We start from the raw sequence: 23,300 nt of genomic DNA, 5'->3' as shown, positions 1-23,300 counted from the left end.
TTTTTTTTTTTTTATGTTATTATTTATTTATTTTTTTTGGGTGTGTTTTTAAAATATTTTTGGGAGTTTTCGTTTTCAATTCAAAATTGTTGAAAGAGTTGAGTTCGGGATGCCGTGTTTTTACATATCTCCGTCTTGATCAACTTTTTTTTCATCGACTTCACATAGTATTTTGATTTCAACTCCAACATGTAAGCACAATGCTTTCTTTTAGACATCTTTTAGTAAAATGTAAAGCTAAAATAAGATCGAAAGTTCTTGTGCGATAATTGATAATGAATGATGCGCAGCTACTCAGAGGTGAAGTGAAATGGAAATGAAAAGGCGTGTCAATGCTAAGCTGTCTACTATAACCTCTCTTTTGTTGAAAAGCCATTAGGTTCAAAGGCCTAATTACATAGAACCCCCCCCCCCCAACCCTCTCACACACCCATTCAATCAAAGTGGAAATGAAATGGCATGTCAATGGTAAGTTGTCTACCCCCCCCCCCCCCCCCCCTCCTTATTGTCGTGTTGAAAATCCAGTCAGTTCCAAAGCATCAACACACGAGCGAGAACATCTCGCTTGCGTGATTCTCCACCCCAACTCCCTCTCTTTCCTCATTTTTCGCCTGCCAGTCACCCGTTGTCTTCCTTTTCCAGTCTGCGGTCGTGGTGCTGGCCAAACCCAAGTGCAGTGATTGAAGTGTTTGCCTTCCCCCCACCCCTCACCCTGATCTTATACTTACGCTCTTTGTTTTAATATCGCCGGGCATTATTATATGGGGCCACCTTCCCGAATTTTTGAAGAAAAATAGAGAGAGAGAAAGGGAAGGTGCTTTCAAGTTGTTTCGGTTTAAAGAAAGTCCTTCTTAGAAGTATTTCGGTTCATCGTAAGAATTAGTACAAAGATAATGAAGAAACTAGTACAATTTATTAAATTCTTTGCGGTTTAAGGTATTTTTCGGTTTAAAGTAATTTTACTGTAATTTTCTCTCATGATACTGAAGTTGAATAGTTGTATTCTTTTTTCTCTCAATGTCAAAGTGACAATAGCTATAAAAGACAATCTTTTAAACATAGAGTATAATAAACACACACATGAATTTGAATTTCTTTTGCTTGAGGGCAATTCATTATTTCCTTAATCAGCGTCGCTACATCAAAAAAGTATAATTTAAAAAATCCAAGGAATTATAAAGATTGACAAAGCCACTTTGTGTTCTAAATCATAACCTGTAGGAAAAGAAAAAGAATTCATGCCAGGTAATCCTTGAACCTTTTCCTCATGGTAAGAATAAACTTTTGGAAGTCGTTGTCCATATTCAGGTTATGAACCAGGTCTTTCAAATCAGATATCGGTGGCTTACAGTCTGAAACTGGGAGGAAAATTATTGTTAAAATATTATTGAAGTAAGTCAAGCACTGGCTTCTATAAAACAAAAAAAATGAGCAAATTTGCCAAAAACAATTCTATTGTTAAACATTAATGATTGCAGAATTTTGTTAAAGGCTTCAATGGAATTTAATAAAGTGAAAATTTGTTGAACTTTGGTGCAAAATGCATCACATGCATTGAGGAAAAGCCAGCAAATCAGGTTATATGAATGCAAATGCTACTTGAAATAACTGAATGATATAGATATAAGCGATAACAACAACAACATCAACAATAGCAACAACGATAATGATAAGAAAAGTTTATTATTAAGACATAAAATTAAGGTATTATAATTTTTGCTATTCATACTCACCGACATATTGGTGATTTTCATCAAATTTCAATGAAAACAAGAAGAGAGAATTTGGCTGTTTTTGGTCAATCTGACTAAAGGCGACTTGGAGACACCCTCCTATTTGAATAATAATAATAATAATAATAATAATAATAATAATAATAATAATAATAATAATAATAATAATAATAATAATAATAATAATAATAAAATAATAATAATAATAGTAAAAATAATAATAATAATAATAATAATAATAATAATAATAATAATAATAATAATAATAATAATAATAATAATAATATATAATAATAATAATAATAATTGAAAAAGTGATTATTATTATTATTATTTATTATTATTATTATTTATTATTATTATTATTATTATTATTATTATTATTATTATTATATGATGATGATGATGATGATGATGATGATGATGATGATGATGATGATGATGATGATGATGATGATGATGATGATGATGATAATGATAAAATAACAACACAACAACAATAATAATCTAAATTCTACTAACGGAGCTAAAATAAGGGCAAAATATAAAGAACGCTTTTTAAAGAATATTGATAATTGTAATTTCTTCACAGACAAACTTCGGGAAAGATTTTTAAACAATCTGGGATTTGAATGAAAATGTGATAGGTCATGATAATGGTTGAAGGAAATGGTGGTGGTGCAGCTGCCACTGCTGATGAGGAAGGAGGTGATGGTAGTGGTGATGACCATGACAATGATAATAATGATGCAATAAGAGTCTGGAAATGGCTGGAGATTAAGGGTAATCAGAAATCAGAACAAAATGTCAGGAATTTCCATGAAAAAATCAGGAGATTTGGTAGGTCTGACAATTTTACAGAACAAGAAAAAATTCTAGCAAGTTTTGAAATAGTATCAGGTGGACATAGTTACAGATGGACATAGTTATAGATGGACATGGTTACAGGTGGACATAGTTACAGATTGACATGGTTACAGATTGACATGGTTACAGATGGACATGGTTACAGATGGACATGGTTACAGATGGATATAGTTATAGATGGACATGGTTACAGATGGACATGGTTACAGATGGACATAGTTACAGATGGACATGGTTACAGATGGACATAGTTACAGATGGACATGGTTACAGATGGACATAGTTACAGATGGACATGGTTACAGATGGACATGGTTACAGATGGACATAGTTACAGATGGACATAGTTACAGATGGACATGGTTACAGATGGACATAGTTACAGATGGACATAGTTACAGATTGACATGGTTACAGATGGACATAGTTACAGATGGACATAGTTACAGATGGACATGGTTACAGATGGACATAGTTACAGATTGACATGGTTACAGATGGACATAGTTACAGATGGACATGGTTACAGATGGACATAGTTACAGATGGACATAGTTACAGATTGACATGGTTACAGATGGACATAGTTACAGATGGACATAGTTACAGATGGACATAGTTACAGATGGACATGGTTACAGATGGACATAGTTACAGATGGACATAGTTACAGATGGACATAGTTACAGATTGACATGGTTACAGATGGACATAGTTACAGATGGACATAGTTACAGATGGACATGGTTACAGATGGACATGGTTACAGATGGACATAGTTACAGATTGACATGGTTACAGATGGACATAGTTACAGATGGACATGGTTACAGATGGACATAGTTACAGATGGACATAGTTACAGATTGACATGGTTACAGATGGACATAGTTACAGATGGACATAGTTACAGATGGACATGGTTACAGATGGACATAGTTACAGATGGACATGGTTACAGATGGACATGGTTACAAATGGACATGGTTACAAATGGACATGGTTACAGATGGACATAGTTACAGATGGACATAGTTACAGATGGACATGGTTACAGATGGACATGGTTACAGATGGACATGGTTACAGATGGACAGAGTTACAGATGGACATGGTTACAAATGGACATAGTTACAGATGGACATAGTTATAAATGGACATAGTTACAGATGGATATAGTTACAAATGGACATAGTTACATATGGATATAGTTATAAATGGACATAGTTGCAGATGGATATAGTTACAAATGGACATAGTTACAGATGGACATAGTTATAAATGGACATAGTTACAGATGGATATAGTTACAGATACTTTAAACTTTGTACTGTTGAAATTGCATTTTAGATTTTAAACAAATAATTTTACAACAAAATAAGGTACACTCCTTATTTTCATAACAAAAACTAAATATGCTGAACAGAACACAAACATAACTTTGAAATATTAGCACTCAATTAACCTGGCCATAAGCCATTCTACTAGTGTGCTGATTAGATTGCTAGGCCATTGACTCTCTGCGTACTGTGTGAGAGCTAGTAAAGTCCAGTGATCAATGGACAGTGGGATTTGGAGACTAAATATAAAATCTCAAACATGTGCAGGTCTGGGCAATATCTTCTTTTTTCCTTGAGCAAGATTATTAACCTCCAATTTGCTCACTTTCGACAATATGGGTGATTATTTCTGTTTTTCATCAAATGTTGGGTTATCTATATTCCTCCATGGAATGCCCTATCTAATCCTAAAAATGCAGCTTGAAAGGGCGTAATTAATCTTTTTAAAACCCAAATAAATCTTTCTGAAAATCTGAGGGTTGTTAGGTGATAGAACAGTTGACAAACACATGTAAAAGCACAGATGTGCTGCCACTAAACCACAGAAAACAATCAGGACAAGTAGGTATTTAATGCTTATATTCTTTTTTTTCAGGTACATGTTCCTGCTGTGAACCCTCACCTGCAACAAACATTAAACATGAGTGGATGAGGAATAAGACATTAGAGTAGTTCCATTTATATTTTGAAAACATCAAAGTGACAAATTAGAGAGCAGGCCCTGGAGTAAGATAAAAATCTGAGGTGTGAATGAAACTGATGATATTGTCAAGTTGTCAAAAAGGAGGAAAATGTTTCGGTTCACCAGGCAAACTCAAGTCAAAATGCAAAACTTACATACACAATATGATAGTTACGTAACATTATATGATATACTTCTTTTGTAAATATTTAATGAATTGTCCTTTCCCAAAAATAATTTTAAAGGCTAACAATATAAATCATGCTGCTATCTACATCAAGAGATGATAAATTTTTGGCCCAAAGGCTAGAAAGTATATTTGTTTTTACTTTACAAAGCACACACTACAAATCCTTTGTTACTGCAACCTGGTGGTTATGCAGTATCTCAATTAGACTAATGAATATCTAACAACTTGAAACATAGTCTATCTGAACAAAGTAAAAATAATAAATTAAAAATAATTTGAACAATTGCTTTCCGAGTCAATCATCACCTTGGTTATTGTAACATTTTATCTTTCTGCGACAAGATGACTTCTAAAAACATTACATGAAGATAGAACAGTGGTTGAGAGAGAATAATGGGTAAGGGAGAGAGAGAGACAGAGAAAAGAAGAGAAAGATAGAGAGAGAGAGAGAGAGAGAGAGAGAGAGAGAGAGAGAGAGAGAGAGAGAGAGAGAGAGAGAGGAGAGAGAGAGAGAGGGGGGGAGAGAGAGGGAGGGGGAGAAGAGGGAGAGAGAGCAGAGGGAGAGAGAAGAGAGAGAGAGAGAGAGAGAGAGAGAGAGAGAGAGAGAGAGAGAGAGAGAGAGAGAGAGAGAGAGAGATAGTTATGATTTGATTTTCCTTTTTTTTTTTTCAGTCCCTACCCAACATCTATTCATCCAAGGACACCACTGGCCTTGTGTCATTGTTGACATTTGATGCAGTGTCATTTCATTAAAATTTGTGCAACTGTGCACACGAGACATGAAGGTGGTTTGTTCATTGATCTACCGTAAAACCATCTGAGTGCTTTTCATAGAAAACTGTAAGACACTGCAAAAAGAGTGGAAGATTACAAAGAAAATCCCAAAATCCCAGAATTCCATGGATCTCCTACGGAAGAGTATCATCACTGATGAAACAGTACCTGCCAAAGCAGAAAGAAGAATCCACCCAAAAATATCATCCTGCCTCGACATGGGATCAAATATCACACCGACTGATTACCAATCAGTTGTGCTGCCATCACACAACAAAAGGCTATCATCAATATTTTCCTCATATTTTACCTTTGATTTTACGTATTTCCATTCCAAAATGTTTTCGAAACATCATATCTTCTGCCTCTAACTGCTTGACTTTCAATGCCTTATACTCACTGTCTGGCACTGAGGAGAGACAGAGAGAGAGAGAGAGAGAGAAAGCACATTCTAGAGGTAAGCGCAGGTGACAACTGGAATTTACAGTTTTAGTTGAAAAAAAAATTTTTTTTTAAAGTTCAAAGAGCACCCACGATGTAATAAATTCTCCTCATAATTTTCAAAATTTGATACAAAATAATGCATCTGGGTATCCCATGAATGTCCATTGACTATACGTTTGATGTGCTATCAATTAAACGCACATCTATCTAACTGTTAGGGACTGGTAGATATATTTTTGGAATGCCAGACTCATTCACACAAATAGACCTGGTTTGGTCCACAGTGGTCCTTGAGAACTTGATTGGTGGATCAATTGACTCAAACACACAAACAAAGCAATTTTATCCTGAAGTACAATAGCCAGATTTTCATAACCTTATATCAACCAAGCGTTGATTATGGTAGTAAGGCTTTTTTTTTTTAAATTGTGGAAAGAAACTTAAGAGTCTTTTGCAGTGTAAAAACATAAGTTTCTCTTTTTTCCTTCAAATAATTTAAATAATTTTTTGGTCTCACAGTCCACAAAGCAGTGAATAGTGTACCTATATAATATATATATATATATATATATATATATATATATATATATATATATATATATATATATATATATATATATATATATATATATATATATATATATATATATATATATATATATATGAGGTGATGGAGAGATATCTAGTGATAATGATGATTATAAAAGGAATGAAATTGGCATCACTCAGCTCTTTATAAACACGCATAGTTTTGTGTGTTGGCACGTAATATCCGGGTTGGTGGATGCTGATGTTGTTTGTTTTTAAGGGTTTTACGGGGCTTGCAACACATTAAGGTCATATCAGCACCAGTAAAAAGAAAGAATATGGGATAGTAAAAAATTATAGAATTACAATTAAAGTAGCCAAGAAAAAGGAAGACGGAGGGGAATTGGTTCAAATAGGGAACAGATGAAGATTCCAAGAGCTCACTATCAATGTACTTAGTTTAAGATCACCTAAAAGTCTCATCCAGACACAAGCACAGGTCCCCACTAAGAGGAACACACTCAAATGTTTACAAATCATATGTAAAACAAAAATAATACAATGCATAACAGAGAGATGATTTACAAGAAAAAAAATATCAGCTCCAAAACCTCCTAACTCCTAACTCCCGGCTTGGGTATCCGGATAGGACCAGGACAAAACCAAGTAATCTCATCCCAAGAAAAAGACAAAAAGCATGTTGGAAGACAGCTATAAGGGGATAGAAGACATAGTAAGTGCCTCCCTGCCCACTATGGGAGGCCAGGAACCCCACCCAGTGGTGGATGCTGAGAGTATTTTATCTAAATGCACATCATCAATACAACAACATGAATTATTGGAAGTTTATCTATGACTATATTTATACTGAAACCACTCTTAAATATTAAGTACATTAAAAAAAATATTCTTAGAGCTTGTAAGTAAGCAACAAAACGATGTCAATATTTGATCCACCGCTTCATACTGGTTCTATGTCAGGGTGATTTAGACGTTTAACACCGATTTTATCATCCAAAATACTGGAGCTCTGGTAAATCTTTAATTTTTTATGAAGGAAAAAAAGTAAAATTTTAAAAGTTCAAAGTGACAAAACGAAAATCACACATTTCTAGTCGTGCGGCTATGTGATCTTGTGGTATGACACTCGCTTTCGGATTGGAACCTCCTGGGCTCAAGCCTTGGAGAAGGCTCTTTACTCACATTCTCTTACTGTACCCAGGTGTAAAATGAGTACCTGGACGTTAATAGCGTTGTCTCTGTCAAAAAAAAAAAAAGTTATATTGCCTAACACGCGTCATGTACCGTCCTAAATGTTAAATGTTGCTGTTGGCTAGGGACCCATTGTAAAGCGCTTTGAGCATGTTAGTGGATATTGCGATATATAAAAGCTCATTTTTAGTCATTTCTACCATAAAACTACATTTTGTCACCTGATTCAGATGCTCAGAGCCCTCTGTCTTTTGAGGGGTAGACGTGCGGTATAAATGTTTATCATTATTATTACAGGATTGCCGATTCCGGAGGCAAAAATTTACTGAACTTTTCTGCAAACGCATTGACCAACCTCTTTCTGAGCACTGAATTCCAGAAAAAAAAGACAATATGTATTTTTTTTTCTGTCTAGCAGGTGATTGGAAAAATATACTGAGGGTTTATAACATACTGAATTCCATAAATATACAGAAACTCGGCAACCTTGTTATTATTATCATTCAGCCCGACATAATAAGGTTTTGCGACTATACAATAGGTCACATTTGTTATCTAACTTTAACTTTCACAAATTTGTGAGTAACATTCACAATCTCAATTGTGGATCAATAAATGACAAATACTTGCTCTAAAAAAGAGATTAAAATGTTATCATAAGTTTATCTTTCAAATTCTAGTTTAATATAATATAATTAATGATCAAGGCTACCATTAAGTCAAAAATAGAAGGGGATTATAAAATCCTAAATTTGTGCTATGATTTTCTTCCCCTCAAAATACTAAAAGTTCACATTTGAAAATAATATCTTACTTACTTACTTACCCGGGTTCCATCTCTTTCCAGAGGTCGGATGTCATGGCTTTCCATCCTTCACGGTCCATTGCAGCCTCGTTACAGTCTGCCATGCGCCGTCCTGTAGCTTCCTTGATGCCATCTGTCCAGGATTTCCTTTGTCTTCCTCTGCCTCTCTTTCCTTCAATTCTTCCCTCCATTATCCTTTTTTCGAGACTATCATGTCTTCGCATATGTCCAAAATATGACAGCTTTTTGTGCTTCACAGTCAAAAGAAGTTCTTTTTGTTTTTGGCCCATTAGGTCGAGGACTTCGATGTTTGTTTTTCTTGCTGTCCAAGGTATTTTCAGTATTCTCCTGTACGTCCACATCTCAAAAGCTTCAATACGTTGTTCTGTCTGTGCGGTTAGTGTCCACGTTTCACAACCATAAAAGAAAATGGACCACACATAGCATTTGGTGCATCTCATTCGTGTTCTGATGGAGATATTTGTGTTGTTGAGGATTGCCTTTAGTTTCATGAACGCATTTTTGGCCAGCATTATTCGTCTCCTGATCTCTTTGTCAGACTTTGCATCGGATGTTACCAACTGCCCCAAGTACGTGAACTCCTTTACTTGTTCCACTGGACACTCTTCTATTTCTATATCTATGTCTATGGGCTCTTTCTTTTTTGTTATCACCATTGTTTTTGTCTTCTTCGCATTCATGAACAGCCCCTTTTCTTTACTCTCTTCGTTCACTTTTGAAATTAGCTTCTGTAGGTCTTCCTTACTTTCCGCCAACAGGACAGTATCGTCAGCGTAACGTAAATTGTTGATGTTGTGGCCACCAACCTTCAACCCTTGTGCTGTTTCTACTTGCCGAAATATAGACTCTGTGTATAAATTAAACAAGCAAGGAGACATAACACATCCCTAATATCTTAACTACCTAAATATTGAGATTATGTTCTACACAAATAACCTCTTAGACAATACATGACAAAACATACCATTTTTCAACTGTAATTTTTCTTTCATCAGGTGACTCAGCTCATCCTTGGTCAAATCAATACCTTTGTTGTCCATATTGATTTTAAAGGATAAACCCTCCTTTTCAGCCTCCAGCTCTTGTACAGTTTTCTGATTGTTGGAGGATGCTGTCAAATAAAAAAAACGTCTTGAAACATGTCAGTCATCATCTCCACTCAGCGAAATGTCTCAATATCTCTTTATTTTTCAACCTTCACCATTATCTCCTTGGGGATCCCGATAGCTGAGTTTGTAGAGCACTCATTTTACATGCAAAGGGGCCAAGATCAAACCTTTACTGCTTTTACCTCCCCCCACCCCCCTCTCTCTCTCTTCTTTTGAATCCAAAAGGGTGATAGAATATGAACATTGCATAGAAACTGGCTGTTATTTTTATACAGGGTGTTTCATAACGACTACAACAGGAGAGTTAGTGTATGCTTTTTCAACTCTAAAAAATTATAATGGACTGAGTCACTGATTGTTTTATAAAGGACTTATCCAAGTTTGATTTGTTGTCAATTTGACCGTTGTGGTTGGGAAATCCCTGTTATCTTTTACCACTAGATGGAGCTCGAACCCTTTGGCATCTTGGAGTGTGATCTAATCGTTACGAAAATGTGCCTTGGTAGTGGAATGGCAGATGTTATAAAGACCTTGTTCTCTGCAAGATCCAGGGGTGAGAATGACTGGTCACTAAAAAGGAGGAAATTTTTCAGCGCTTACATCAAGTACGGTCCATGCAAAAATTACCTATAAATTTAAATTTCAATCCAAAATGTGTCTCCCAGAAATTTCTGACATCATTCGGAGGAATTTCAAAAACTGAAAGTGTAATTATAATTATAACATGGTGGTTGTAGTAATGGTAGTGGTAGCGATAATGATGTGGTGGTGGTTGTAGTAGTTGTGGTAAGGACGATGATGTGATGATGGTTGTAGTAGTAGTGGTAGTCGCCACATACATCTCCCGTATTCACAGATTCACTAATGCCCACATACCATTGTTTCAAGTTGACCAGAGACACCAACTTACAATTTGGCTCACGTAAATTTCAGAAACAATTCCGAACAATTTCAATGCTTAAACAGGAATTTCTGCTTACAAAATATAATCTATTGAGATGAATAATCATCCTAATACCCCTTGTTTCAAATCAAGTAAAGTTCCAAAACCAATATATGACGTATAAAATATTAAAATGAATGGTAGGTGTGGTGGTAATAATAATAATATGATGGTGGCTGTTGTAGTGGTGGCAGTAATGATAATGTATGTGGTCGTGGTGGTTGCAGAAGTGGTGGTGGTGATATTGTTGTGTTGGAGGAGGTTGTAGTAGTGGTGGTAAGGATGTGGTAGTGATTGTTGCTTTAATGGTGATAGTGTTGTGATGATGTCGTAGAGGTGGTGGCAATGATGGTGATGTGGTGAAGGTGGTTGTAGTAATGGTGGTGCTTCATGAAATGATGGTGTGGCGATGGTGGTGGTTGTAGTAGTAGTAGTGGCAGTGATGATGATGTTGATCATGATGATGATGATGATGATGATCATGATGATGATGATGATGATAGTGGTGGTGGTGGTGGTGGTGGTGATAAGGTGTGTACTTGAACGTGAAAAGAGAGAATGATGGCTGATGTGAAAAGGATATGATCCACTTTATAGATTTAGGTTTGTCTGACAGAAGGAATGATAGTGTGTGTTTGTGTGTGTGTTTTGTTTGTTTGTTTTCAGGGGTTTACGGCGCTTCCAACACATTTAGGTTATATCAGCGCCAGTAAAAAGGAAGAAAATGGAATAGTAAAAAGTTCTAGAATTACAATTAAAGCACCCAAGGAAAAGTAAGACACAGGGGAACGGAACAAAAAGGGATCAGATGTAAATTCCAAGAGCATACCACCAATGTACTTAGTTTGAGATCACCTATAAGTCTCATCCGGGCACAAAAAGGAATACACTCAAATGCTTACATTATACATTCAAAATAACAAATATAATAATACATAACAGAGAGATGATTTACAAGGAAAAAAATAACATCTCCCAAAACAATAAGTGTGCATTTGACTGTTTCCCTTCCAGTTAGGACTCTGGCCAGGGCCAGGACAAAACCAAGCAATCTCATTCCAAGACAAGGGCAGAAAGCATGTTGGAAAACAGATATAAGGGGATAGAAGACATAGTATGTACCCCCTTGCCCACTATGGGAGGTCAGGAACCCCACCCAGGTGTGTGTGTGTGTGTGTGTGTGTGTGTGTGTGTGTGTGTGTGAGTGAGAGAGGGAGAGAGAGAGAGAGAGAGAGAGAGAGAGAGAGAGAGAGAGAGAGAGAGCGAGAGAGAGAGGAGGAGAGAGATAGACTGCTCAAAGTAAATATAGTGATAGGTACAGAGAGATAAAAGTGAAAACTAACCGAGGTTAAAAGTTAAAGTACTGAGTGAATTTTATTGTTAGGTGTGTATGTGCTTTATTTGTTAATCGGAAATATTAATTTAACGTTTGTTTCATGTTGGCAATTGCCAGGACATTAACATTTTAATTCAGCGGTGAGAATGACTGGTCACTAAAAAGGAGGAAAAATTTCAGCGCTAAGATCAAGAAGCATCCATGCAAAAATAACCTATAAATTTAAATTTCATTAAAATATATTGTGATGCAATCCAAAATGTGTCTCGCAGCAATTTCTGACACCACTCGGAGAAATTTCAAAAACTGAAAGTGTAATTATAACATGGTGGTTGTAGTAATGGTAGTCGTAGGTATGATGATGTGGTGGTGGTTGTAGTAGTTGTGGTAGGGATGATGTGGTGATGGTTGTAGTAGTAGTGGTAGTCGCCACATCTCACTTATTCACAGATTCACTAATCTGTCATCTGCATTTTTTGCGGCCGCAAATATCAGGGCGATCCGCAAATTTTGGCAAATTTACCAAAATTGGCAAATCGTGGCAAATTTTGGGAAAATTGGTAAATTGCGTGGCAAATTTTGGGAAAAAAAAAAGAAGCGAAAACAAAAAAACGAAAAAAAAAGTGCGAAACTTGAAAAATGTTGCAGCTTTGCCTGGGACCAAACCAAGGGAAGCTACTCTCTACGGATAATGATCCTTTAAAATCTTTGTAACAACGCTAATCACAGTCATTTCATTTCTCAAGTCCTTAAATGTAATATATTGTCTTTTATATAATTTTTTTCTGTATCGCAGTTAATTTTTACTGAAACGCTTAGTTTTCCTCCGCAAATTTTGTGGCAAATTTTTGTCTTTTTGGCAAATTTCTTGGCAAATTTCGGGGGGTTTTTTGGCAAATTTTGGCAAATTTTAGGTCCCAATTTGGCAAAAAATGCAGATGACAGACTAATGCCCACCTCCCATTGTTTCAAGTTGACCAGAGACGCCAACTTAAAATTTGGCTCACGTAAATTTCAAAAACAATTCCAAATAATTTCAATGCTTAAACAGGAATTTCTGCAAACTATATATCATCTAATGATATCTATAATCATCCCAATACCCCTTGTTTCAAATCAAGTAAAGTTCCAAAACCAATTTCATTATGACGTATAAAATATAAAAATGAATGGTAGGGGTGGTGGTAATAATGATATGATGGTGGATGTTGTACTGGTGGCAGTAATGATAATGATGATGTATGTGGTTGTGGTGGTTGCAGAAGTGGTGGTGGTAATATTGTTGTGTTGGAGGAGGTTGTAGTAGTGGTGGTAAGGATGTGGTAGTGATTGTTGTTTTAATGGTGATAGTGTTTTGATGTTGTCGTCGTGGTGGTGGTAATGATGGTGATGATGATGATGTGGTGGAGGTGGTTGTAGTAGTGGTGGTCCTTCATGAAATGATGGTGTGGCGATGGTGGTGGTTGTAGTAGTAGTAGTAGTAGTAGTAGTAGTAGTAGTAGTAGTAGTAGTAGTAGTAGTAGTGGCAGTGATGTGATGATGATGATGATGATGATGATGATGATGATGATGATGATGATGATGATGATGATGATGATGATGATGATGATGATGGTGATAAGGTGTGTACTTGGAGATGACAAGAGAGATTGATGGCTGATGTGAAAAGGATATGATCCACTTTATAGATTTAGGTTTGTCTAACAGAAGGACAGATAGAGTGTGTTTGTGTGTGTGTGTGTGTGTGTGTGTGTGAGAGAGAGAGAGAGAGAGAGAGAGAGAGAGAGAGAGAGAGAGAGAGAGAGAGAGAGATAGAGACACACACAGGGGGAGAGAAAGAGAAAAATATGAGAGAGAGAGAGAGAGAGAGAGAGAGAGAGAGAGAGAGAGAGAGAGAGAGAGAGGAGAGAGAGAGAGAGAGACTGCTCCAATTGAATATAGTGATATGTACAGAAAGGTTAGGTTAAAGTAGTGAGTGAACGTTATTGTTATGTGTGTTGTGTTTTATTTGTTAATCGTAAATATTAAGTTAACGTATGTTTCATGTTGGCAATTGCCAGGAAATTAACATTTAATTGAATCATATATGTGTGTGTGTGTGTGTGTGTGTGTGTGTGTGTATCACTGTTAAGTATAGGAAGCTGAAAAATGAAAACATATTGAGGCTAAAGAACTGGGTGCTCTTTACTGATTTGTGTGTGTATGTGTGTGTGTGTGTGTGTGTGTGAGAGAGAGAGAGAGAGAGAGAGAGAGAGAGAGAGAGAGAGAGAGAGAGAGAGAGAGAGAGAGAGAGAGAGAGAGAGAGAGCTCAAAGTAAATCTAGTGATGAGTACAGAACGATGAAAGTGAAAAATTAATGAGGCTAAAGTACTGAGTGAACTTTATTGATTTCTATGTGAACGTACATATGTGTCATGTGTTTGTATGACAGTTAGAGAGAGAGAGAGAGAGAGAGAGAGAGAGAGAGAGAGAGAGAGAGAGAGAGAGAGAGAGAGAGAGAGAGAGAGAGATTGAAGTCAAGGTGTTTGTGATGACCTGTTATTGGTAAGTAGTGGAGGATGAACATGAAAACTAATCGGGACTAAACAAATAAGTGTGCTTTATTGATTTGTGTGTCTATGAGTGTTTGTGTAAAGAGAGATAGATGGATAGAGAGAGAGAGAGTTTTGAGCTATTAGTTCGAAGGGTTTTTACGGCGCTTGCTTCACTTTTACTTGTAGGTCATTTCAGCACCACTTAAAAGGTAAAAATGGGGCTGTAAAAAAATGTAGATTTAAGTAAGATCAAAAGTACCGGAGAAAAGGTGAGACTGGTTCAAATAGGTGACTTCAAACTAACTACATTGATAGTTTGATCTTGGAGTCCGTTTGTGAGAAACGGACTCCAAGATCAAACTATCAATGTAGTTAGTTTAAAGTCACCTAAAAGTTTCACCAAGACACAAGCACAGAATCCTTGTGAGAGTAATACAAAATTTAGAACAACAAATCTAACGTCACACAAAAGAGAGATGATTTACGAGGACAAACATATCATCTCCCAAAAACCATGACTATACATTTAATTGAATGAATCTGGCCAGGAAAAGGATCAAGCCAAGACAAAGACAGAAAGCAACTCTGATCTATGCAAGTAAAGATCCCACCAAGAAGATGATATGATAGTGGTGCTTGCACTAGAGGTGGTACTGATTATAATGATGACAGTGATGATGTGTTTGTGGAGATGGTGTTACTGATGATAATGTGATAGTTGCTTTTGTAGTGGGGATGGTCATGATGTCATGATGGTTCAGGAGTGAGAATGACGGGTCACGAAAATGGAGGAAATTTTTCAGCGAATAGTTCAAGACCCATCTATGCGACGATAACGTATAAATTTGAATTTAATTAAAATCTACTGAGATGCAATCCAAATTGCGTCTCGCAATAATTTCTGACACCACTTGGAGGAATTTCAAAAGTTGAAACTGTAATTACAACATATTGTACTTGCAGTTAAAAAAGGTAGCGGTAGGATGATGATGCAGTGGTGGTTGTAGTAGGGTCGTGATAAGGGTAATGATATGGTGGTTGTAGTTGTAGAGGTGTTGGGAATGATCGTGTGGTGGTGGTTGTAATAGTTGTGGAAGGGATCATGTGGTGGTAGTAGTAGTAGTGATAGTTGGGATGATGTGGTGGCGGAGGATGTAGTTGTATTGGTAGTAGGAATGATGATGTGGTGGTGGTTGTTGTAGTAGTGGTGGTAGGGATCAGTGATGATAATGATAATTTGTAAAAAAAAGGAGGAAAATCTATCGGCCCATCTGTCAAGCCCAAATCTAATGCAAAAAATAACATAGCTATTCATTGTTACTTAATATTACGTAATATATTACTAACTTCTAAAACACGTCTATTCTGATCACAAGATATTACTGACTTTTTGTAAATATAATTTTTTAAATTGCCATTTCCAATTAAAAATTTTAGAGCTCTATAATGCTTCCCACTATATCAAGAGATTATAATAAACTTTTGGCCAAAAGGAGGTCTTTTTTTATACTACAAACGCGGCTAGTGTGTGTGTATTACTGCAACGTTGTGGCTATGCAGCTTATGAATAAGAATCTTTAATCAATTGCAAAACATATTTCATCAAATGAGCGAATCTAAATCAAGCCTTTAAAAAAATTATTACTTAAATCGATCAACCAAACTTACTGTTGTATTTTCTCTTTATTACAAAGTGATATCTATAAACATAATAATGTGAAGTTAGAAGGTTGGCTGAGAAATAAAATATGGAAAAGAAAGAAAGAAAGTGAGAGATAGATAGATATATAGATAGATAGATAGATAGATAGATAGATAGATAGATAGATAGATAGATAGATAGATAGATAGATAGATAGATAGATAGATAGATAAAGAGAGAGAGAGAGACAGAGAGAGAGAGAGAGAGAGAGAGAGAGAGAGAGACCACTCTGATTTTGTTTTAATTGGTAATTAGAGATAAGTTATAATGAATTCAATTGAATTCAGAACAAACAAACAAACAAACAAAAAAAAAAGGAGTACAAAGCTAAATGGTACAAAAATATTGACACCCATTTGCTCCATCCCCTTCCCTTTTGATCATCTTTTCATCCAAGGCCGTCATGGGTATTGTACCACTATTCACATTTGGCACCAGTGTGTCTAGACTAATGTCATGGGCATGGGAATGTCATCAAAAATCATGCAGCTGAGTAGAGGTGTCAAAAAATGACAAAAGACATATTGGTGATTTTTCAGCTAAACTACCTCTTAGCCGAAAATGTTTGGCACAGCAAAAACAGCTGAAAATTTCATAAAAATCCTAAAATCGCGGAATTCTGCGGAAGATTATCATCACTGAGGGATGATGGTGTGATGGTAGTTGTAGTAGTAGTGGCTGTAGCTGTAGTGGTGGTGATGGTCGGGATGATGATGTGGTGGTAGTTGTCGTAGGGATGGTGGTGGTGGTAGGGATGATGATGGGGGTGGTTGTAGTATTAATGGTGATAGGTAGGAATGATGATGTGGTGGTTGTTGTAGTAGTGATGGTGGTGGTGGTCGTAGAGATGATGATGTGGTGGTGGTTGTAGTAGTAATGGTGATAGGGATGTTGATGTAGTGGTTGTGGTGAGTCTTTTTAAAAGGCGGAATTGTGATGGTGATGGGCGGAGATAAAACACCGTTTAGGCGGAAATCCGCCTTTAGGCGGAAGATTCTCAGCCCTGTAATTGAATCCTCTCTGTGTGTGTATGTGTGTGTGTGTGTGTAGCATTGTTAAGTACATGAAGATGAAAACTGAAAACTTATTGAGGCTAAAGAACTGGTGCATTTTACTGATTTGTGTGTGTGTATGTGTGTGTGTGTGTGTGTGTGAGAGAGAGAGAGAGAGAGAGTGAGAGAGAGAGAGAGAAAAAAAGAAAGAGAGAAAGAGACAGAGAGAGAGAGAAAGAGAGAGAGGGGGAGGGAGGGGAGGGAGGGAGAGAGAGAGAGAGAGAGAGAGAGAGAGAGAGAGAGAGAGAGAGAGAGAGAGAGAGAGAGAGAGAGAGAGAGAGAGAGAGAGAGAGAGAGCTCAAAGTGAATGTAGTGATGAGTACAGAAAAATGAAAGTGAAAAATTAACGAGACTTAAGAACTGAGTGAACTTTATTGATTTGTGTGAGCACGTGTATATGTTTGGAGGTCATTTCAGAGGCACTTAAAATATATATGGGGCTGTAAAAAAAATATAGATTTAAGTAAGATCAAAAGCACCGGAGAAAAAGTGACTGGTTCAAATAGGGCTCACAAACGGACTCCAAGATAAAACTATCAATGTAGTTAGTTTGAGGTCACCTAAAAGTCTCACCAAGACACAAGCACAGAATCCCTGTGAGAGAAATACAAAATTTAGAACAACAAATCTAACGTCACACAAAAGAGAGATGATATACGAGGACAAATATATCATCTCCCAAAAACGACTTTACATTTAATTGTTTCCCTCCGTGCCAATGAATCTGGCCAGGAAAAGGATCAAGCCAAGACAAAGGCAGAAAGCAACTCTGATTCATGCAAGTCAAAAGATCCCACCAGGAAGATGATGTGATAGTGGTGCTTGCACTAGAGGTGGTACTGATTACAATGAGGGCAGTGATGATGTGGTTATGGAGATGGTGTTGTTACTGATGATGATGTGATAGTTGCTGTCGTAGTGGTGGTAGTTGTGGTAGAGATGGTGATGATGTCATGATGGTTCAGGGGTGAGAATGACAAAATGGAGTTCAAGACCTATCTATGCTACGATAACGTATAGATAGTTCGAAGATGACGTCACTCAGGCCTTTGTTATTGTTTTTGCCATCCGCGTGTGAGTTGTTCTCACTAAACTGTATTAACCAGACTATAAAAGTTCATGGTTACACAGAGTTTGTGTGTTGGTCCGTTAAACTTCCGGATGGCAATGTTGTGAACTCCTTGGCCAAGCGCATTCTATCTATAAATTTGAATTTCATTAAAAATTTACTGAGATGCAATTAAAAATGTGTCTCGCAATAATTTCTGACACCACTTGGAGGAATTTCAAAATTTGAGAGTGTAATTACAACATATTGTAGTAGTAGTAAGAAAAGATGGCGGTAGGGATGATGATGTGATGGTGGTTGTAGAAGGGTCGTGATAAGGATGATGATATGGTGGTTGTAGCTGTAGAGGTGTTGGGAATGATGGTGTGGTGGTGGTTGTAATAGTTGTGATAGGGATGATGTGGGGTGGTTGTAGTAGTGATAGTTGGGATGATGTGGTGGTGGAGGATGTATTTTTATTGGTAGTAGGAATGATGATGTGGTGGTGGTTGTTGTAGTAGTGGTGGTAGGGATGATGATGTGATGGTAGTTGTAGTAGTAGTGGTTGTAGCTGTAGTGCTGGTGGTGGTAGGGATGATGATGTGGTGGTGGTTATAGGTAGTAGTAGTGATCGTGGGGGATGATGATGTGGTGGTGGTGGTGATAGGAATGATGATGTGATGGTTGTTGTAGTACAGGTGGTGGTTGTAAAAGTAGTGGTGATAGGGATGTTGATGTAGTGGTTGTGGTGAGCCTTTTTAAAAGGCGGAATAGTGATGGTGATGGGCGGAGATAAACCACCATTTAGGTGGAAATCCGCCTTTAGGCGGAAGATTCTCAGCCCTGAAGATCCCCAGATCTCACTGTATGTGCGGCTATGTGGTCCAGTGGTATGACTCTTGCCTTCAGATTGGAAGGACCAAGATTTGAAACCAGCTCTGAGCGGCACATAGTTGAGTCCTTTGAAAAGGTTCTTTACTCAGATGCTCTCACTGTACTCATGTATAAAATGAGTACATAGCTGTTAACAGCGTTGTCTCTGTCGAAAAAGTTGTAATATGCCTAACAGGTGTCATGTCTCGTCCTACATGTTAAATTTTGCTGTTGGCTAGGGGCCCCTTGGAAGAGATTTTAGCACATTTAGTGAATATTGCACTATATAAACGCTCTAGGTTTTTTAAATGTGATTTTTTATTGTAACAGAGGTGTGTTAAGGACTAAGTTTTTATTCCACCACCTTCAGCAAATATCAATGACATGAAAGATAGAAGAACAGCTGCAATCAACTCCGTGGACCACAATATTGCAATAATTTCTCATATTGGCTGATTTGTTTGTGCCGTTGAGGGCCACATTCAGATCATGTAATACACGGGATATCAACTTAAAAGCAAGTACCACACAAGTGACCAAGCGTTTCCTGTTGGTTTTCTTTTTTGAAATATTGTGTGATAATTTTATGAAATTCTTTTTGAAACATCCTGCTTCATTACAAAAGTCACCTCGGATATAATACAGATTTCCATTTACTTGTCTTTTTTTTTTTCTATATAGTATAGTGTTGTAATTTATTTACATTTTTTTTTAAATCTACTTATTGTTCTTTTTGTTATTTTACCTAAAACAAGTGCTACATTCATCTGCTTAACATCTTGAAGTATTTTTTTTTTAATATATCATAAGCTTTATATAAATATTCTTTAATATTCTATCAAATATATAGACATAGATCTGTTTTTTAAAGTGTACGATATAAAAAATGAGTGGGGTTATATCACATCAACTACTTACCATTTTCATGTTTCTTAAGTGAAGCATCAATTTCATTTTTCATGTGTTTTATTTGCTCTGGAAAAAAAATAAAAATAAATAAATAAATATTTTTTTCTTATTTAGCACAGAGCGATGTTGGTGTTGTGGCAATCGGTCTCCAGTGAGGGATTCCAGGAACGCGACGTGGAAGCTTGCTACATGTCCAAAGCCTAATGAAGAATTGGAATCAGCCCTTGAGCACTCCTAACCCGGTAAAGTGGTCGGTCTAGATGGCATCACAGCAGAAATGATAAAGCATTTCGGTCCCTCAACAAAAATGTGGTTACTAATTCTTATCAACAACTGTGTTGAATCGTGCACAATACCAATAGTAATAATAGCACTACTTTATTAACTTGGAAAAGACCCAAATAGCAACAATATCTACAGACTAATATCCCTCCTCTGCATATTGTACACAGTATGTAAGAGCATGATACTAGCCAGGATTTCCCAAACAGTAGAAGAATATCTGTCACTTGACCAAGCTGGTTTCTGCCCTGGAAGATCATGCTATGACCAACTCCTGAACCTAACATAATACATTGAAGATGGCTACTAGAACAAACAAATTACAGGGGCTGTGTTCCTGGATCTGACAGCTGCCTATGACACAGTAAGTCATTGGAAACTGCTCTTAAAGGTTGCAAGGGAACTCGTTACACAAAAGTAGAATTGCAATAATAAAATCCTTTATGTCGAACCGTCATGTTTTTTTGTTTTTTTTGTGGAAATAGATGAGAGGAAAAGCAGATGGAGATCAAAAAAGAACAGACTCCCTCAAGGATTGGTACTTGCACCTATCCTTTCCAATGTCTTTACGATTACTAGAACACTTTTTCAAAATTGTACAAATATATCAAGTTATAATTTGATATCATATTAAAAATTATATGTAATCTCAAGGTAAAATATTATCAATCAAAATGTTGTTACTGAATTCCGAATATTTTCCAAAAACGTTTTCATTTTACCAAAAATTTCATCTTGTGGATTATGGTTGGTGAAATTGGAGATGACACTTCCAAACTCATTCAATCTTTCTTCCGCCTCTCTCAAATGCTGGGAAATAGAATCGTCCATTTCAATATTGGCACCCTGTAATAGAAGTTATAAAACTGATGCAAAAGCAATTTATATATAAATATTAACAACAACAATCTAGGTAACACTAGATATTGCTCTCACAGAGCGACACCTACCATACCATTAGCTTAGGGAGCAATGATTAATGAAATGACAGGCTTTTCTCCTACTTCAAACTTCAATATTCTAGTGCAGGTGAATTAGAGATACTCATGAGTGTGTGTGTGTGTGTGTGTGTGTTTAGGAAGACCAATACGGTTTCTATAACTGCAAACGGAATAGTAACTGAGAGTTTCACTAATGATAAGTTCATCATTCGGGCGCATTGCATTGCAGTTGCAGTATATTCCGAATCGAAGAGCTATGGTGGACCATGGAGTTATTCAGACTCGACCCTGGTTAGCCACGGAGTTCTATTTCGTTTAGACTCGAGTCCGAATTGCCACGGGAAGCAATTCAGACTCGGGTCCGAATTGCCACGGGAAGCAATTCAGACTCGGGTCCGAATAGCCTTTTCCTATTCAAATTCTAGAATTGAAGAACATCCGTCATTCGTGTTTGTTTTTTTCTTGGATTTCAGTTGTATACTGACTTGACTTGACCCCGGTATTAGGTTTCCATCAATTTAATTGAAAGAGAAAACCCCTCGTTGAAAAAGAATGATAATAATCAATGGTGACATTGATTGATCATTGGGGAGAATTTGAATTTGAGTTTGATTGAGATCCGAATTCGAATTTCTAACGACGAATGTCAACACTTTAGATTTAGCATAATGGTGCTACGGCTACATGGGTAAATTCGTTGAAATTATTTTCATCAACACATCAGAATTAGTCCCAGAATACCATTGAGTCAATGTAGCTTTTATTTCAAACCAAGTGAGATCCCATAAAATTCGGGGATGATTTTAAACAAGCATTTGTTGTTGTTAATCATAACAACCGCCACACCGGAAGTTTAGACAGTCTGTAATAGTGTAACGGTTCAATACAATATCTTAAGGAAACCATCGTTCCAAGATTTATCGACCCCAGTTTAGAAACATATTATGCTTATCAATGTGTGAGTAACGGACTCCGAACGGTTTTATATGGAAGTGATTTCGAAGCTAAAAGCTAAATTGATTGTAATAATTATGAAATCAGCGTTATGTATAGACGTCTATTTTCATATATAATATGTTCAAATAAAAAAATAATAAAGATAAGTGTGAGCACCATTAGAAGCTGCTGCCTTCGGATAGGCAGGTCCCTGGTTCGAGCCCCGTTTTGTGCGACGCAAAATTGAGTCATTGTAAAAGACTGTTTAACCATATTCTCTGACCGTACCCATGTGTAAGATACGTTATCCGTCGTTGACAGCGTTGACTAGGTGGAATAACATAGTACATAACGTCTTACAGGCGTCATGTCTCGTCCTGCAAGTTAAATGTTGTTGTTTGTTTGTTTGTTTTTAATGGGTTTACGGCGCTTGCAACACATTTAGGTTATATCAGCGCCAGGCAAAAGGAAGAAAATTGGATAGTCAAAAGTTCTAGAATTACAGTTAAAGCACCCAAGAAAAAGTAAGACAAAGGGGAACTGATAACAAATAGGGATCAGATGTAGATTCCAAGAGCATACCACCAATGTACTTAGTTTGAAATCACCTACAAGTCTCATCCAGACACAAACACAAAATCCAACAAAGAGGAACACACTCAAATGCTTACATTATACATTAAAAATAAAAATAATAATACATAACAGAGAGATGATTTACAAGGAAAAAAAGATCATCTCCCAAAACAATAACTATGCATTTGACTGTTTCCCTCTCAGCTAGGATTCCGGCCAGTGCCAGGACAAAACCAAGTAATCTCATTCCGAGACAAAGACAGAAAGCATGTTGGAAAACAGATTAAAGGGGATAGAAGACACAGTATGTACCTCCCTGCCCGCTATGGGAGGTCAGGATCCCCACCCAGTGTTAAATGTTGCTTGACAAGATGAATAAACAAAACATTGATGGAAGGAAATAGTATGCTCCTTTGTAAGTAGAATACTATTTCCTGCCCATCAATGTTAATGGTTTTGTTTA

General features: G+C 36.7%; 1 protein-coding gene across 1 annotated transcript; it reads right to left on the bottom strand.

Moving 5' to 3' along the window:
• Positions 1-22,181, bottom strand: LOC144965097 (kinetochore protein Spc25-like). Its single transcript, XM_078900022.1, has 7 exons — positions 22,067-22,181; positions 21,107-21,230; positions 20,112-20,168; positions 9,561-9,707; positions 5,897-5,995; positions 1,734-1,832; positions 1-1,358 (listed from the first exon to the last, which is right to left on the bottom strand). Exons 1-7 carry the CDS (start codon positions 22,067-22,069, stop codon positions 1,237-1,239), a joined length of 651 nt encoding a protein of 216 aa, XP_078756148.1. The 5' UTR covers positions 22,070-22,181; the 3' UTR covers positions 1-1,236.
• Positions 22,182-23,300: the final 1,119 nt, after the last annotated feature.

The sequence above is a fragment of the Berghia stephanieae genome, chromosome 2, assembly GCF_034508935.2.
Source record: "Berghia stephanieae isolate SIO BIC M18660-M18661 chromosome 2, UCSD_Bste_1.3, whole genome shotgun sequence".
In the NCBI taxonomy this organism is placed as follows: Eukaryota; Metazoa; Mollusca; class Gastropoda; order Nudibranchia; family Aeolidiidae; genus Berghia; species Berghia stephanieae.
Note: the sequence above shows the minus strand (reverse complement) of the source record. Positions and strands in the feature narration are given on the sequence as shown.